Source organism: Abrus precatorius, unplaced genomic scaffold (assembly GCF_003935025.1).
Source record: "Abrus precatorius isolate BTA unplaced genomic scaffold, Abrus_2018 Scaffold4, whole genome shotgun sequence".
NCBI lineage: Eukaryota > Viridiplantae > Streptophyta > Magnoliopsida > Fabales > Fabaceae > Abrus > Abrus precatorius.
Window position 1 is genome coordinate 17,840,388 of NW_020874384.1, and position 19,134 is coordinate 17,859,521.

The 19,134-nt window shown below is 33.7% G+C and overlaps 4 protein-coding genes across 8 annotated transcripts; 2 read left to right on the top strand and 2 right to left on the bottom strand.

Annotated features, from left to right (window-relative positions):
- Nucleotides 1-1,670: 1,670 nt before the first annotated feature.
- Nucleotides 1,671-10,058, bottom strand: LOC113866356 (copper-transporting ATPase PAA2, chloroplastic). Of its 5 annotated transcripts, XM_027501234.1 has the most exons (18): nucleotides 9,332-10,058; nucleotides 9,166-9,243; nucleotides 8,897-8,994; nucleotides 8,738-8,791; nucleotides 8,420-8,506; nucleotides 7,547-7,711; nucleotides 7,104-7,214; nucleotides 6,903-6,971; nucleotides 6,454-6,563; nucleotides 6,061-6,166; nucleotides 5,538-5,604; nucleotides 4,676-4,755; nucleotides 4,143-4,591; nucleotides 3,650-3,824; nucleotides 3,130-3,261; nucleotides 2,403-2,553; nucleotides 2,146-2,228; nucleotides 1,678-1,897 (listed from the first exon to the last, which is right to left on the bottom strand). In XM_027501234.1, the coding sequence occupies exons 1-18, from the start codon at nucleotides 9,960-9,962 to the stop codon at nucleotides 1,853-1,855; spliced, it is 2,691 nt and encodes an 896-aa protein (XP_027357035.1). In that variant the 5' UTR covers nucleotides 9,963-10,058; the 3' UTR covers nucleotides 1,678-1,852. The 5 variants fall into 5 exon arrangements, with proteins under 5 accessions (XP_027357040.1, XP_027357037.1, XP_027357036.1 ...); XM_027501236.1 differs by having other exon boundaries at nucleotides 1,677-2,228; nucleotides 8,459-8,506; XM_027501235.1 differs by having other exon boundaries at nucleotides 1,677-2,228; nucleotides 9,332-10,057.
- Nucleotides 10,059-11,426: 1,368 nt separating this feature from the next.
- Nucleotides 11,427-13,176, top strand: LOC113865330 (ylmG homolog protein 2, chloroplastic). Its single transcript, XM_027499797.1, has 3 exons — nucleotides 11,427-11,797; nucleotides 11,872-12,071; nucleotides 12,693-13,176. Exons 1-3 carry the CDS (start codon nucleotides 11,537-11,539, stop codon nucleotides 12,949-12,951), a joined length of 720 nt encoding a protein of 239 aa, XP_027355598.1. The 5' UTR covers nucleotides 11,427-11,536; the 3' UTR covers nucleotides 12,952-13,176.
- A 1,291-nt stretch (nucleotides 13,177-14,467) lies between these two features.
- On the top strand, nucleotides 14,468-14,803 carry LOC113866234. Its single transcript, XM_027501115.1, has one exon. The coding sequence runs from the start codon at nucleotides 14,468-14,470 to the stop codon at nucleotides 14,801-14,803; it is 336 nt and encodes a 111-aa protein (XP_027356916.1).
- Nucleotides 14,804-15,755: 952 nt separating this feature from the next.
- LOC113865357 lies at nucleotides 15,756-18,472 on the bottom strand. Its single transcript, XM_027499844.1, has 2 exons — nucleotides 18,131-18,472; nucleotides 15,756-16,498 (listed from the first exon to the last, which is right to left on the bottom strand). Exons 1-2 carry the CDS (start codon nucleotides 18,204-18,206, stop codon nucleotides 15,894-15,896), a joined length of 681 nt encoding a protein of 226 aa, XP_027355645.1. The 5' UTR covers nucleotides 18,207-18,472; the 3' UTR covers nucleotides 15,756-15,893.
- Nucleotides 18,473-19,134: the final 662 nt, after the last annotated feature.

The window sequence follows — 19,134 nt, forward strand, 5'->3', positions numbered from 1 at the left end:
GCTCTTACCGTACTATATAACATAGATGCTACTCTATTTTAGAGACAAAGATTCCATTTTGATTTATATTCGTTGAGTATTACACGGTTTTTAAAACAAATCCAATACTTATTATTCGTGCACAGTTTTTTGGACGCGTTGTGATTGAGAAAGTTTCATGCTAAAGAAACGGAGTTTGGAGAAAATCAAATCAAAAGTTTGAATGATTCTTATGCATTGTTATTTTGAGTGTGTATGAATAAGTTTTTTTATTTTTTATTTTGGGTCAAATGAGCGAGTATAAGCTTAAACAATTGGAATTCACTTCTTGATATTGATGGTGTTGATCTATGCACGAAATGCCTCACACCTTTAACATTTTAATCATCCCCTAGTCCCATTGTCAAGTAATCCCTTTGATTATTGGTATTTGGATAATCATCATCAAAAGCGTCAGGGATGTGAGCAATATGGAAAAGTAAATATGTTGATGACTGATAAACATGAAATTTATTTGTTATTGTTCGAACTTATTTCGTAACACTGATACTGTATCATTTTTTTTGTCACGTGATATTGTTTCATCTGAATGTGTCTGCTTCTTTCTCATTTTCTCGCTCCATCAAAGCAAAAGCCCAAAGAGGATGAACAGGAGCGGTGTACAACAAAAATTTTGTTTTAGCGTGGCATTTTTTAAGTTATTTTGCCTCTATACAAAAATGAGTAACGATAGTCTTACATCCCTTCACGAGTGTGAGATGAATATATGGAAGAAAGAGATTGAAAATAAGAGTAAAACAAAAAATGAGTAAGAAACACAATATGCGATGTTACAGAAGAAGAAAGATAAAAAAAAGAAGTATAAATAGAATATTATATTTTTTTAAATTATAACTGTACAAAATATGATATTGTTACGTACATAGATTTTTTGACCTGTTTCTTTTCCGACTCTTAGCAGGTACCCACTCAACATATTTTTTAACAATAAAAGTCTGACACTTGATAATATTACAAAATCAATATTGCATATATATATATATATGTATGTTAAGTAATTTGGAAATAAAATACATAACATTCTATATAATAAAGGAAACTGAAATAAATGTATGTGTGTAAAATAAATTAGAACGTGTGGCAAATAAAATATTCCAAAACTCTTATCTGAGAAAGAAAAATTAATTGTGATTTTTAAATTTGGTGTATAATTAAAAATATATAACTATAATAAAATAAATATCAACAAAATAAAACAACCCACCTAAATTATACTATTATTTATCGCAAATTTTTTACTTGGTTTCAAACCTAATACATTAGACAATAACAATCAGAAATTTTTTTTTGTAAATAACTCACTTAAAGATTTGACTAAATAGGAAATAGGAAAAAAAATCCCTTGCAGTGATAATGTCACTGAAGAAAATCTTAACTCTTGAAATAATAATAATTTTAAAAAAAAATAATAAATGCATAATGAATAATTAAGATTGTCACTGGACTTGGTGCAGTAAACTTACTCCACTAGAAGATCCAAATCCTAAATTCAAAGCTAAAATACATTAAAAATATCAACTTATACAATATTTTAGAATATTTTATATTATCTTTTGCGATAAGTTTACTTATTTTCTTGGTTTCTATATTTTTTTAGTATCTTGTAATTTTCTTTATTTAGTCCAGATTATGATTAGTAGAACTTTTTAGATTTTATTATAAAACAGACACATTTCTCTCCTTTTCCTCTCTCTATACTTCAGCATCAGCAGAAGTCATTTACATCAACATCAAAATAAATAAAGACAAGCCGCTCAATTCTAGGCTGGGTGGTAGTAATCGGTAAGCAAAGTGCCAAAACATATCTGCAGTCTTAAGTGTAGGTCAGGCCACAAGCCACTGGCCAGCACTTTGCATTCTGCAACACAGGTCCTAGTGTCATACATTTATTACTGCTGGCAAGGTTGAGCATCTGAGGTATACAGTACAACTATACACTTCGGTTTTTTGGACAAATATCAGAACAAAACATAAGCTTGATGTTACATTATGAAATAAGATATCCGATAAGCTTGTACTCATACTGTCATGATATGGGTTCACCACCTCCGATGAATATTTTATATTCAACGTATCCATGTTCTAATGGATTTATTATGTGACTACCTTTCTGGAGGTCTGAGACCCATGAAGCTGTAGAAGCAGTGAGTTGCCAACCACAAAGATGGAGCTCAGAGCCATCAATCCTCCTGCGAATAAATATTATGGGTGACATCATTCTTTCGCTGACAACGACCATACTTAAAGCACCGTATAGTAGATGCATAAATTTTAAGAAGATAAACAGAAAGTACAACATAAAAACACAGCCTTATATGCCTCGCTATTATATGAGAAGAATGGAGCAGAGCCACGCTGCTTACCTGAAAGTGACGGTGTCATAGCAAAGTCAAATTGGGGAAGTAACACACCAGCCGCTATGGGAATGGCAACAACATTATAGGCTACTGCCCAAGACAAATTTTGGTACACTTTTGCCATTGTTGCCTGTGCTAGGTCTAGTGCATCAACAACCTGTCAATTACAAAGTTAATAATCTAAGATAATGGAGAACCATAAGGTGGCTTATGCAACAAGACGCACATTACTAAAAGAATCACAACTCTGCAAGGTTGTTATGTGCGGAAGGAGCAGACCATAGTGAAAAAAGAGTCCCATTGTAAACCCAAGTGCGTAGGCAAAGTGAATTAAACCACATGAAGGCAAAACTGCAATTTAACCATAAATAAACTATCCCCACTAAACATATTTTATAACACCATACACCTCGCTTGAGTATGGTATTATAAACAAACGATGAGGGCTCCCTTTCTTTCACCCCACCGTAAACCCTTCTATTCTGTTATACCTTCAGTAGTAAAAGTTAACAAGCCAAAAAAGAAAAAAAAAAAAAAACATTATAGAAACAAGAAGATCATGGTATAATCTAAAAACAACGAGAAAACATTTAGAATTGCCACAAGCGATGAAAGCTTTGTTTATTAAAATTTCACCATCTGCCACCCAATTCGATAACCAAGAAAAAAACGAGTAATATCCTAGGATGCATAAAGGTAAATTAATAAATTTGGAACATCAGAAAAGACTTACTTGTGAAATTCTGTTCCCCAGAAGTATAATAGATGCTGCATCCGAGGCAGCATTCTCTTGAGCTTCATTCTGCAGAGCAATCCCAACATCAGCTACAGCCAAAGAGGGTGCATCATTTATCCCATCACCTACCTTAGAGAAGGGGAGAAAAAATAACGTCTTAGTTAAATGCCATTTCCCTGTTCGTTCTTAGATGGATGTATTAGTTGAGTGATAAATCCACACTATGATGTTTACAATGAAAGCATTTTAGTGTGAAGCGGTTCCATGCGATGCAATTAAGAGCAAACATAAATATCTCATCTTCTTTGAAAATGAAATAAAACAAAATCTAATTCTTTGTAGCTACTAAAACATGCAATATTTAAGACCAAATTCAGTACAACATTACGAGTTCAGCACATCTTTAATCATAGCTAAGGCCAAGACACAAGATAAATAAAGTTTCAAAGAGAGAGCACGTGGGAGTTAAGGGTGGGGGGGAGAACTTGAGTAAGTATAGCTGCATCACCCATCGTACCATCGCAACATGATGTCCAGCAGCTTTCAGAGATGAAATAAATCTAGATTTCTGCTGCGGAGACAAAGATGCTTTGACAAAATCATTTTCAATTCCAATTCTCTCTGCTATTGTTGCAACTGCCTCTTCCCTGTCTCCTGACAGCAGGACCATTTTAATCCCCTTCTGCTTGAGCCTTCCAATAAAGGCAACAAAATCAGACGGGAAATGCACACATAAAGCAAAGAAAAAAAAAAAAACTAGAATTTGGCAAATATTTTCAATAAATGCAGGAAATATGTTAATCCAACGTTTCAATGGGTGACAAAATGGTGCACCATTAGTAGTTCAGGACTTGAAATACTAAGCTTAGGAGGAACTGAAAAAAGTACTGCCCTTACTCCTGAAGGAAGGAAATGAAGTGAACTAACTTCACATTTGGTCTGAAGAAGCAGTAGTTTTATTTGCCTAAAATGAAAGATTTCTGAGGACACATACAGAAAAATAAACACACCTCATGACAGTAGATTCAGCATCATCGCGCACAACGTCAGATATGGCAATAGCACCAATGATGCCTTCTCCTTCACGTCCAACATAGACAACAGTTTTCGAATACTTTGAAGATTTATTCAATGAATGATTCATCAAACTGTGTTCCAGATTTGTCAAATCAGATGGGTTCATTCTTTTCTGGAAGCGATCATGAACCCACTCTAAAGACCCAACTGCAATCAAACGCCCATCTATTTCTGCTAAAGTTCCAAAACCGGGTTCAACTAATTGCCCTTTTGTAACTGGAAGGACCAAATCTAATGACTCAGCTTTATTGACAATAGCCTTTGCTATTGGGTGAGATGCAGTTTTCTCCACTGCAGCAGCAATCCGAAGAATATCTGACTCCCCATAATCGATAGAGCCTATGGCAGACACAACCGGTTTTCCTTGGGTGAGGGTTCCTGTCTGAAAGCGTAGTGTTAGTTAATCTTATATATTGTGTAGGAGGAGGAGAAAAGACAGATAATAGTCTACGAACATGAAATATACCTTGTCTAGAGCAATATAATTTATGCTGGCCAAGCGTTCTAGCACATCCCCTCCTCTAATAAGAAGTCCTTTTCTTGCCCCTGCTCATTGGCAACACGTATTAAGCCTATCGTGTAGTTAAAAAAAAAAAACCACAAAGGTTGAGAAACTTTATGCCTGATTAAGAGACAAGTAGTAATATGATTTACACAAAAATTTCTCAAGTTTAAGCATACAAGAGAACTAGAGAAGACACCTAATGCCTGATTAAGAGATAGCAATAGTTGTGATTCTTGTATCGTCAATATATATTTATAGAACCATAGTTGATCAAGAGGTATAGTAAAAAGGAAGAAATAAAAAAAATAATGAAACAAATAATAAAGGAACACCCAGCGTCGATCAATTTTTCAGAGGAAGAGAAAAATTGAAAATTGAAAAACCTCTGTATCAAATAAAATAAAGCAATAATATTTGAGATAAGAAAAATGTTAGCAACACATCCTGTTCATTTTTCTATATATTTTACATTAGTGAAAAATTATAAGAAACTCATTAAATAAAGTGAAATTCACTTTAGTAACTCATACATGAATGTCATAAAGGTGTGTAACATTAGATTAGAGAGTAACTTTAAGAACAAGGTGAACATAAATAAAATTTTCTTACACTAGTGTAAGTCTAAAAAATTCTTATTTATCTGAACTTTTTATTTAACTTATATTTAATGAGTTATAATTTATTATTTTACTAACTGTTAAATATAAGTTAAATAAAAAACTCAAATCAAAATTTTTAAATTTCTACTAGTGTTATATATATATATATTTTACATGCATGTCACTGTTTAAGTAACTTTTAACAGAAAGCATAACTAACGTACCAAGTGAGGTGCCAACCAGGATTGCTGTCGGTGTGGCAAGACCCAATGCACAAGGACAAGAAACAACCTACAAAGTGGGGGCCAAGACTGCTTGTTAGAAATTAACTAAAGTAAATTACAAACACCAACACTCATTGTTGTCTTGCGTGAAAAATTTCTTTTCTCAAGAATAATGTCAAAGTAAACTTGCTTTCACGTACTGATTTACGTGACTATTTTTTCTTCCTCTTTAATTCACACCATTCAGTTTCAGATAGAAAACATCACAATTACTACCTTACTCCATGTCATAGATTTGACTCGGGTGGAGAGTCTTGCAATAACTGAAGATTTTTAAGATAAAGAACATGCAAAGTTTTGTCAGGCACATCCTAATCAACAACAGAAGCTGAAAGCTAGTAAAAAGGGAATGCTTCATCCTCAGGAGATGGGGAAAGAAAAGTCAATAGGGTCCAAGTAGTTTTAATTGCAATCTTGAAGCACAAACTGTAAGTAAGGGGACCTAGAGTTTAGAATCACTCACCAATACATCTACAGAGAGCTTTAAACTCAAAAGCAAAGGATCTCCTTCTGGACCAGCAATATCATTGAGCAAAACATCAGGAAATATGTGTGATCCAACGAAATACCTAGAGACAAATGCAGCAAGTTTGTCAAAGGCAATGGGTAACATGAACTATTCATTAAGTCATTTACTTGGGAAAGTTAAATGTGCATATTCTAACAAGCACGGGCACAGCTTTAATACTTTTGAAGTGTCAAGGTCACATAGGTAATACGTTGGATAACATTAATATGTCATAGTAGAATAATATTAGTCATGCCGTGTCAAATAAGGCCCACCACCATTTAGGATCACTGGCGCAGATCATAACCATGCCAACAGAAAAAATTGTATGGAAACATAAGTAATTACCAAAATGCAAATGTTGCTGCTGACAGAGTCATTACACTGTATACAAACGGCCCTGCTATCGAATCTGCAAGCCTTTGTACAGGTGCTTCACGTGATTGAGCATCCTCAACCTGAATTTCACCAGATAAAGCTGTAATGTTGCAGAAACTTTCTCTACAAATGTTTGAGTTCCACATATCCCAAGTCAATGGCCTAATCAGCAATGGAAACTCAAAATCTTGCAATAATCATTAATTATAATCCGTTGATGCATGATTCTAATAGTTGAACGAAGCAAAGCAATCATACAATATGTTTGGCACCACATTGTCCTAAAAACCTATAACAACTAGGAATGCATAAAATTACACTCTTAACTTGGAAAAAATACCGTAATAATCTCATTAACATTATGCAGCACCTCACCCTAATGCTTGGTATTACAGAAGATGGGATATTAAGTTACTAACCATGCGTACAATCTTGGATATCATTGTGTTGGAGCCAGTTGAAGAAGCTTCAATCCTTAAAGGACCATCCTGAAATAGAAATTTGTTAATGGAACAATAACTTACTTCCTGATCAAAAGTAGAAGAATTGAAATCACTTATGTGCCCCGCACGTGAATTTAGTAAGGCAGCGTAAACTTCAATATTAATTTCAAGTCTTACCCAATTTATAGTTCCTGCTGAAACTGTGAGGCCTTTTTCCTTAAATACAGGAAGTGATTCACCTGTTAGCATTGATTCATCTACAACGCTTCTTCCTGAAATGACCCTTCCCTGCTCATGAATTTCTGAAGTTAGATAGCAACAACATACGAACCAACAAATTTCTTTATATATTCCATCTTAAATCATGAAGGGAGGCCTCCAATTTTAAGTGTATAGATTTGAATGACTGCTGTAACCGGCAATGTCATTATTGCCACAGATGGCAGATTGGCCCATCCAAAATAAAGCATTTAGTCCTAGGGACCACAAACAGAATGTGCACGATCAATATAGACACTTCAGATGCCCTTAAACCTGAATTCAGGTACCACACATATATAGCTTTAAAGGTTTGTTTCAATTAACATAAAAAATTTCCGCTGCCAATTAGAAAGGCTTACATCTATAGGGATAGTTTCTCCAGGCAGCACCAACACTGAGTCACCTACTCGAACATCATCAGTAGGGACTTCAACACAAATTGCGTCAGAGCAAAGCACAGTGTCAGTAGATGGCGAACCTTCTGTTGGAGTAATCACAAGTCTTGACTGAGTAGATATCAGTGACTGGCAAAACATCCACCAGAGTGTAATTATGTAAGAAAAAATAATTAAACCTACAGTAAAATACGACTCTAAAAAAATGCCACTCTTTACAAGAAAACTATAATTTGATGCTTCATTTTTGTAAGAGCCACTTTTTCTTATAACTAAGTTCCAGTTCTAGGATTATTCATTTTTCTGAGAAATAACAATTGATCAGAAAATGGAAGAAAGTGCAAGTTGAATAAGATTTGGTTTTTAAATGGAAAACCAATATATCGTAGAGGAATGCTCATGGCACACTTTTCAACATACTCTTTTTTACAAAACAATTTTTCAAAAGTCATCAATTTACAAGGTAAGTGTATTTATTGACTTAAAAGTGGACTAATCACAAGAAGTGTACTGAAAAGTATACTCAAAAGAGTACATTGCTAGCATTTCTCCTATATTTTGTCTTATTATGCAGTAACCTGCAAAGGCCATTTAATGATCGAAACGAAGACAGTCATAGATCAAAAGTCTGTTCCAGTAATGTAGGAGCAGTTAGGCTTCGAAAGACTAAAGTATCACGTAACCCTGTTGATGATGCATTATCAACATACCCTACAAAATGTGTAACACTCTGTTCTTGTAAACACATATGATTCCATATAGCAAATAACAAGATATAGGAATCCTATTTTGGTGGAATATTATCTGACAAAAGAGGCGAACAACACTGCAACTTACAAGAAGTTCATTCATATCACTAGATGCCTGAATCCTTGCCTTTTCCTCCAGAGAACGTCCTAGAAGCACGAAACCAAGAAGCATGACCTGCATGCTAAAAGACACATTCCTTACATAAGGAGCTTATAATCAACATGAACGTAAGAAATGCCGATAAGACAAGGCATAGCATATTTAATGGAGGTAAAAGGTTGTTAAATCTAAACAAACAACATCGCAAGCCAAGGTGAGTTGTAATTTATTCTTGCTTGGCTTAACGTGGCAGTGGGAAATTCTCATATGACAAATATCAGGACATTTAAAAGTAAAGAAAGTCACCGGTTCATCAAAGAATGATGCATTCCACGCTAGGCCAGGGTTAAGTAACGAGATCTGCAACATAGACGAATTTCAAATTAACAACACATAAAACGAACACAGAAATTTAGCTGTCTTGTGACTTAATGGAACACTCAAAAATCCCTGATAGAATCTCACCAAACTAATGATGAAAGCGGCTATAGAACCAAATCCCACGAGAGAGTTCATATTAGGCGATCCCTTCTTAAATGCGTTTAGGCCATCAAAGAGTAACTCTGCAACATTTTCAAAAGTCTAGTACATTAAGCATATTGTAACACTACGAATACACGGTTCTTCAATACATGAACATGATTCTCCTAAACAATTCAACACTTCAAGATGGTTCTTCAAAAGAACTGGTTGCTATATATCCACAACCGAAACGTAACAAGACTCGAACTAACCTCGTCCTGGTCCCAATAAAGACCCCAAAGCTAAACCACCTTTCACGTACGAATTATGAAGAATTTCCAAAAGCGGTCCTACGAAACGAAAAGTAACTTCGCATTTAATCAAATTTTGCAGGTGAATAGTGAATAACGAACATTGCATATTTGATTCGACCATTACCATGAGCAATGTGAATTCCTAAAGAATGAAAAATATGCGAAGCGTGCGAGCCACAGCACAATGCGACCAAAGTCCAAGCGAATGCGACACGGCTTCGATTCCTGGCGACCAGTTCCTCCTTCTTCTTCACCAAATCCTTCCACTTCCTCACGTTTTCCGCCACTCCTAAACCCGACGCCCTACTCTTCGTTGGGAATCCGCAATCGCTCAATCTCCGAGCGAGGCTCTCAGCAACACTCGCTGGTTCCTCCTCGAGTCGCCACAATTTGACAGCGGCGGTCTCAGTCAACATGTTGACCACGACTGAGTCGACACGGTCGTCGGCGGATAAGATGTTTTTGACTCGGGAGACGCAAGCACCGCACATCATACCACTGACGTCAAGTAAAACTGGCGAGTCTTTGCTCTGTCCCTGGCCTTGAAGGAGATCTGATTCCGCCGATCCAATCTCAGTCCTGAAGGAACTCGATACGAAGAATGGTGGCCGGAGAATCTGACGGCTGTGGCGATTGCGGCTGCGACGCCGTTTTGTTGGGAGAAGAGAACTGAAGTGGACGGCATGATTGGGTGCATAATTGAAGCAGAGTTTGGGTTGCGGGGAAAGAGAAAGGGTGAAGAGATGAGTAGCCATAATCGGAGAGAAGAGAAGGTGTTGTGAACCACGCAATTTTCATGTTACCTGCTAAATTTCTCAATAAGGTAGAGCCGTTCGTTGAATATTTCAAACAGTTCCAATCAAAATGCGACACGCGTCTCATTCCGTAAGCAACTTGGCGGCTAGCAACAGAATTTTCTTACCTCTTTAATATATGGAATTATCAGCTATGTGATTTTGTGAATTTTCAATACGTTTGAAGATTTGTAGGCTTTCATGACTCATAAGTGTTTACTTGCTTGTATGTTCTTGAGTTGATGATATGTTGAGCTAGTGTTGTTTTTAGCTTAAATATACTTTAATGTTTATATTAATAGCATAATTTTTTATTTGAGATAATAAAGTCGTCAATCTTTTATAGAGTTTAAATACAGGTAACGCACGGTTTAGGTATACAAGTATTTTTACATAGTATAACTTAACTAAATATAGTTTATAAAATTTTAGAGACGTGAGTGTAAAGAGCTTGACCATGTAAATTATAAATATGAATCCCTTAAAATGAATGTATCAATGTATGGAGTTCATAGAGGCATTCAACCAAGTTGCACTTGAGAGTTGTTGGTGGCTCATTTTCAGCTTAGGCTTTTCTGAACTAGCACAATATTATATTAATTTGGAATCCAAATATTTTTTTAGGAAAATTAAGATACTTATATTTAATATCGAATGTATTCACTAAAGAATATTTGTAGGAAAAAAAATATAGATAAAAACAAAAGTTTAAATCAACCTAATAGACATTAAAGCCTAAAACATTTTATTTGTCCAAGTGAAAGTGTGTAAGAAATAAATGAGAGAGAAAGAAGTGAAAAAAAAATCTATTTGAGATGAAGAAAAAAAAAGATGCAAGTTTTAGATAAAGGATAATGAGATAATTATATACAAAACTTAATTTCTTTTAATGATTTTTTATTTAATTAAATAGGCAGAGATAAAATACATTTCTCCCTCTCTCTCTTAAATTTAAACAGCTTAAAATTTTCTTATTTTTTACTCATTCCTGCTGTTTCACATTTTTGTCCACCTTCCTTTCTTCTGTAATTTTCACATCTAAGAGCAAATTCTATTTGAAGTTTTAGGATATAATTACTTATTAAATTGGCGAGAGATAAAATATTTAAATTTTATAAGTTATAAAGACGAGAATTTTAAAATTATGATGAAATTAAATATGTAAATTATGACATTATTGATATTAATTAATTCATTATTATACGTGAAAATTTAAATTTATGAAATCAAAATTAACAATTATGAAAAGTCTTAATATTGACAATCTACAAAGTTACGATTGATTAAATTAAAATCACAATCTTTAATAACAATGAAAAAAAAAATTCTCCCAACTATTACTCTAATTTAAAATAATCCCTGAAAGAAAAGTTATAACAATTGAGAGGAAATATAATATTGAAAATGATTTATTTTATTATGAAAAGAGAAGAGTGTGGATATTTTATTTGGGAGGATTATCTTTTCCCTTTCCCTGTATAGATGCGCTAGCGTTATCCTCTGAGCTTGGACAACCTCAACTGAAGCGAAGAAGAATGGGTGTGAATGCGAATGAATGGTCTAAGTCGAGTGAGATAGAAACTAAGGTGTGGAATTGTTGGGGAAATGCTCAAATACCATTTGCACTTCCCTTTCTTAAACTCCCCAACTCTAATTTGGCCACTCCTCAACTCCACACTTGCATCGCCACTGCAGCTGATCATTTTTTCACGTTTCTACACTCCCTCGCTTCACAAAATCCCATCCTCAACAAAGTTGTCTCTTTCTCCGCTGAATTTCAAACATTTTGGACGCAGGTAATTCATAACTTGAATGATAAATTAAAATGAATGAGAAGCCTTATCTGGTATTGATGGATGTTTGGATTCAGATTCGGTGCAGTAACTACAGGAACATGAGGTGGTTGTCCAGTCATAATTTCGCTGCAGTTTTACCTGGGGATTCGGTGGCAGGGATTGTGGTGGCTAATGGACTTATAAATTTCTTCAACATTTACAATACCTTGCTCATTGTAAGGCTTGTGTTGACCTGGTTTCCCAACACTCCTCCTGCCATTGTTAGTCCCCTCAGGTCAGCCTTTTCTTTAATCACATCATGCTTTTAATATTCTCTTAGCTAGTTTTTCCAGATTGGTAGCTTTGTTTTTTTTAAGGGTTTTGTTAAGAGTTGATCTATCCATAAACATAAAATCTTTATTAAAAATATATATATTTATTATATTGAAGTTATAAAAGTAGAATAAATATTTTTTAATAAAATTTTGTAATTATTAGGTGTTTATATTTAGACTAAGAGTTGAGTTAACAATATTTTTAAATATGATATTAGAGGTTATTCACTTCGGTTTTGATAATTATATTTTTTTAATTTAATTTTTAAGAGCAAGAAGTTAGGTTTATCTTATATGAAAGCATCCATTTCACATTTTCACCGATGAAAGATTTTGTTTTGGCATTTTGGTTTTTATGTGATTCAATATTCACCTTTCCATTGATAAAATATGCTTAAAGTCTTGTGTCTAGTTATCATAACTTGTGATGTACTTGGAAGTTTGTTTCTTTTATTTTGTCCCTCATGCATCAAGTAATCATAATGATTAAGATAGCAGATATATATTTTGATAGTATACGCAGATTTAAGTGGTTAAAGAATTCTGCATGTGTTAAATAAAATGATTATTGTTTGATTCAGCACCATATGTGACCCATATCTGAACATATTCCGTGGACTAATTCCCCCTCTGGGAGGAACGCTGGATCTCTCTCCCATCCTAGCATTCTTGGTCCTAAATGCCTTCACTAGCACTGCTGCTGCACTTCCTGCGGAGCTTCCAGCCACAGAACAAGGTGTTTCAGCACAATTACAGGCTACTTGCGTTACTGCATCACAGAAGAAATGGATGAGACGGGTTCAAGGAAACAGGTCAAAGACGTCCAATTGGGCCAAATAGAATTTAGAAGGGTTTACTTGTGCCTTTAGGTGTTTATTAATTTAGATAAGTCTGTGTTTATATGATGGTTCTAGGCAACGCAATTTTCGAGCCTGTGATTCCGGAGATTGTAGAGTTTGCTGTGGAAAGCTCGGGCTGCCACAGTCACAGTTTATTTTATTTTGTGCTTTACAATACACACATCCCATTGTTTTAATTTAATCCTAAGGTACTTCTTTTCTTGGGTCAACAATTCTAAGGTGCTTAAATGGCGGGACTGGAGCGATAACTGGCTCGAGAGCAACAAATTAATAGCATCTTCCAAGAGTTCGAACGCACTGGTAAGACCACCAGTTAGATTACCGAGTAATCATACCATGTCATTCATTTAAATTTTAATAAAATTATAATACAACTCCTTAATTTTTTTAACACTTAAAGTGATAAGTTTTTACAACAAAAACATTTATTACAAGCAATAAATGATATTTTAATAAAAAAATTATTACTTTTAGAGGTTTAAAATTAAGAAAAACGTTAATATCAGTTTTTAAGATGAGTTTAAGTAACTAAATCCTAAAGATTGGTATTATTAAAATTGTAAATTTGAAAGGGATGTAAAAAGAACATGTGAAGACGATGAGGATAATAAGAAAAAAAGAAATTGAATTAGATCGGCGGAAAAGTGGAACAAAAGTAGAAATTAATTTAAAATATTGTTAATAGACTTTAAATCAAATATTCGCGCTAAAAATTACTGTCAGTCAATCTTAGAAAATTTCCGTATAGGATTGCAGTTCATCAAAATTTGTAAATCTATATGTAGAATCACAATCACATCAGTACTTTTCTTATTATATTCTCCCTCTGTATTCACATACTATTCAACCACTGCAGCACAAAAGGGTTTTTTTTTTTCTCCTCAAACACTTCTTCTAGCAGGTTCCTTTTCTATATTCAAGCTATGTATTTCTCTGGTCTGAATTATTTCATCTCAACATGATTCGGCTCGAATTGGTGACGTTGTATCGCAGACATTCGTGAAGGTTCTTTATTGCAGAAACGGCATTGGATTCCAAATGAAATTTTAGCAGAGCAGAGAATATTATGCTTTGTCAATGCAGAATCTTATTCGTATCCATACAATGTAACAACCGAAGCTTTATTAGTAACATACATTATCTAGTCTGCCTGCACTTTATATTCATCATCTTATTATATAGAAAAATGTAATTGTAATTTTCCTAACAGTACCCAATGCAATAATATCATTATTAAAATTGTGAATTAACCTATGATGGGGTATTCTAGAATTGATTTTTTCATTCTTTCCGAAAATGTTATCTTGCTGTCTTTACTCTTTCCTCTCCCAAAATTAGTACTTGTATAATGAAAAAAATAATAAGCGAGTGTGTAGCCGAAGCTTTTTAACGTTAATGCTAAACTTGACATTTGGGTGGCTTTTCCACAACAGTTCCACTTCAGAAGAAAAAATTAGCCCAGATAGAGAGAAGCAAGGTGACACATAATACAGTGAATGGAACTTGGAGCTTGCAGAAGGAGAAGCATATTTTCATCATATGAGAGACTGGCTGCTATAAGCTTGGTGGTTCTAGCTGTGGTTTCTCCTCTCTATATAGATCGCAAATCAGAGTGTGATTTGGAAGATGAAGAGCAACCCGTCAACGTTGATGTTTGGTTACCTTTACTACTATTTCTATTGATTCTGGGCATAGCTTTGTCAGCTTTCTTTGACCAGAGCTTTACAGGGTTTGATCGTTATTGGATTCATAGAGTTTTTGGTTCTTCTGGTGGTATTGTTGTGATTCTTACTGTTCTTTTTCTTATTTTGAAGTTTAAATCGTCTTTGTGATGCTCAAGCTGTGTATTGTAAGGTATTAAATAGTATGTAAGAATTTCTTTTCCCATATGTTTGTGGACTTTAATAGTCACTTTATGATCTTAATATGAGAGAATAAAACATCATCTGAAGTTTTGATAGAAATTGGCTAAATATAAAGGGGATTGGTTACTACAGAAAGTACTTGGAGTTGAAGGTGAATGATTAAAGTAATTGGAGTTATTAAGAGTTAGATGGGACAAATAATTTAATTAAACATTTATTTGATAATTTTTTTATTACATAAGAACTTATGTAAAATTGATTATAAATTTTATTGAAATAAACAGAAAAAATATTTTAATATATTATATCAATACATTTATAAAATTCATAAATTATTTTTATAAAGTCTCTATAAGTTCTTCAAATGTCTCCTAACTCATTCATAAGTTAAAAATAGACCAGTGACAAAACATGCCAAGTCATTCTCTCAATAAATTTGTTGAAGAAAAATTATCCATCTTGTATTTTTCAATTAAGGTATAATTAGAAAGTATAAGATAAAAGAAAGGATCGTATATTATTATGCAAATATGTTTAAATAAATTATATGCAACAATTCCATTGTCTTTAGTTTAATTTTAGTATAATGTTACTGTAAAATTTTTTAAATTGTCAACTAGTTAAAATACACTATAAATATGACTTTTAAATTATTACATAAGTTAATCATTCTAATAAATATGACAATACAATAATGAATGACACTGTCAGTATATTTTAATTAAATTTTTTCATCTTTTTTTTTTTGAAGTGTTAGGATATATTCTCAAAGATCCAAATCCCTATTAATGGAATAGAAATCTTATGTTGCTTAATTTCTGGTTTTATTTTTCACTTGTAGTCCCAGATAAGAGATTTTCAAGAGCCAATACCACAAATTTTATATGTAAACAAGAAACTTTGGAAAAACAATCGGCATGAATCTCATAACAAATTACAAAATCAAACAAAGGGAAAAAAGAAAAAAGAATAGTTGAGGCCAAGCATGTCATATACAACAAAGACAGCAAAGGTCTCTAAATCAAGTGGAAATCATACAATTCATCTCAGTTTATGATCATAATGGAAAAGCAAACCACATTGCAATCAGAACTGAAGTGGCAAATAGCCATATCCTACTGAGTGCTGACCAATCAGGAGCACCACTGCACTCATCATTAGCTCCACTAAAGCAACCAGGTTTTGTTATTTTAGCCACACCACCCTCTAAAGTAAAGGTGCTGTTAGGTTTGCCACTGCTAAACAACACACACCAGAAGTAAGGAGACCCCCCATCAGTACCCGTCACTGCAGCACCAACCTGAGTGTGATTCTTACTGTAGAGAATGTCTAAGCTCTTCTGGTTTCTTATGAGGATTTCAGAAAAAGCCTCAGGTGCGTGAACATACTTAGATTGGCATCCAAGGAAACGACCAGTTATAGGAGCAAGAGTTGAGGCCTTAACACCACAAGCAGGGGCAAAAACTTCAGCAAATTGAGATTCAGGAGGCTTCTTTGCATCAGGTCCACCCACAGCATCACAATCACCCTGGTATGCTTTAATGTATTGTAGCGCAATACACGCAAGCCCGGGGTTGTCAGTTAAAGATGATACCTTGTGAGCAGTTCTGTTTTCATTAATCGCAGCTACCAACTTGTCCGCAGGGTTATTAGTAATTTTGACTGCAACGTTTTGTTCATCATGTGACAAATAGGAATTTAAAGAACACATAAAATGCAAGATGTATTATAAGTATTATAATCATATTGTAAGGAAATATATCCAACTATTGAGGATTCAGAACCATAGATGGAAGGAAAGTAGTCATGTCATATATACAAGATCAATGAAAATATCAAAATAAATAATCTCAAGCTAAGGATAACAGCAACAATAACACCAAGCCTTATCTCACTAGGATAAGAAAGCAAAAACTGAGTAGGGAAACCTAAACTAGTGTATCATCTCAAACACATAATACATATGACAAATCCAAAGAACAAAAGAACTAGTAAAATTTAATTAACAAAAAATGAACTGGTTAGTATATTCTCTGCAGAAGAACCAGCCATCTAGCAAACACACTTCCGAGACAAATATAAAGAAGTTAGTCAGCTATCAATTGCTACCATGCTGGGGGCAGTATCAGTCAGGAATTTGTTTTTTCTTAAGCAACAGCTAGTGTTTTGTTTTTCTTTCTTCCTCCACTTCATCATTCCAAACTCCTTTGATAATATCTTGAATAACAAAATTATGGCTTAAACAAGCAATTCATCACTGATAGCTATAGATTTAAAGTGGCCATTACGAATGCTAGAGATTCATTTGCCCAAACTTGTTCTCATACTCTGAACCAACACCAAATTTAAATTGCAGTCTGTTAATATAAAAGAGATCACCAATTAAGGGTTCCATAAATAAAATCTTAGGGGCACTTCCATTGGCATCACTATACAAAAGGGCTGTAGCTAATGAGGGAAAAGAAAAATGATTTCCAGGCTTTGTTTGAATATCAAATGCAGTGGAATGGAGCGGGATGTTTGAGTATCTAAGAGCAAAGTCATAGTTTTTTTAATAGTGGTCAATCCATTTTGTTACTTACCACAGCACAAAAGTTTCAATTTCAAGAAAAGCCACCTGATTATCATATATTTTACAACTTCATTTTATAATCATATCAACACTTATATTGCTCTCCTAGAACTAGAAACACCAAAGACAGAACTAAATGTGGAAAGTGACCGAATTAGCTCCAAAAAAAGTCAGCCTCAAATGGGGTTTTGCTATTATCCACAAAAGATGCACATTCTTGAATTGGGAACTGCACGAATAGTTCAATGACTTTTGAAGCTGATGACTGATACAGCTGGTCGTCTAAATCAAGAAACACCAGATGTTCTTTAACATCTTTTCCATCGGTACCCTTCCACCATTATAGTCCAAGATCCAACATGGCATCGATTTCTATGCCACCAAAGAACATTAAAAAGAACGAAACAGCTTCTCATGAGCATCCAAACGTACACGAGAGTTCTAAACAACTGAGATCTAGTCATTGAACACTTAAAAGTTTCACTGGCATTGTAGAATCTCATCTCATTGAAAATGTCAAAGATAAAATAGGAGCTAGATAAAATAGGAGCTACATTGAAACCCATCAGAAAGACTATCATTAAAATTAAAAAAGAAAACATTTTTAAGTTCTTATAAGGCAGATCAAATTCATGGTACCCCAGACAGTAACAGTTACGTTCCAAATCTGAAACTGAAACCACTAGATAGAAGAAAAACAAAAGAACTTGCTTTAGACTTACTTTGAGTATCAGCAGTAGCAGCATAAATGAAGGCAAGGGTGACGAAAAGATACCACACAGTCATAGTTTTTGCCATTGTTGCTGTTTCATAAAACAGAGAAATTGAACACAGATCTGTGTTATGTCTGCCTCAATATGATGCCTTATAGTTGAAGCTTCAAAATAAACTACTTGAAGAAAATCCACCAACCGAATGGCCCTCCCCAACTTCTTTCTTTTTTCCCTTATTTTTTGGTGTGGTGAAGTACCGTCTCACTTTAATTTGAAAACGATTCTGGAAATTTTATATGATTAGAGCAAGTAAATTTTCATTAAAGAAATAAATTGAAGTTGGTATTGCCACTCAAATTAGTTCATTTTCTGTCGGTGAGGTTAGACTTGTTGTTCAAATTGGAAAATAAAAATCATTATATTGTTTGAAAGGACGAGAGACTAAGGAAATTACCGTCATACACTATTGTAGAAAAAAGAAATGTTAAATTATGCAAAGTATCGTTTCTTTTTCTAATCCTTTTTCTTTTCGTGTTATGATGAGTCCATGATTGTAATTGTAACTAGGCTGGTTCTTAAAATATGTTATATTTTAATTTCAATTTTTTTATAAAATTATTAGTTTTAGTTCTTTTATGTAATTTTAAAAACAATAACATGTAGCATAAAAATTAATACATGATAATCAGATCAACATTTTATAATAATTAAAGAAAAAATAAAAATATAAAAAATAAAGATTAAAAATGTTATAATATAATGTATTTTGAGAAACACAAATAGCATTAACTCTTATAATTACTATATCTACTGAATGCAAATTCAATTTTGGCCGCTGTATTTTTTTTGAGAGATTGAGATCTTCTGCGGTTTTTTTAAACTGTATACGATCTTAGATGTTAGGATTGATTTACTTGCAATAAAATAAAATTTCTGACATAAAAATAAAAAAATCTAAATATAATTTAACAACTGTAAATCACTTTTCGATAAATTTGATTTTAAATTATTAA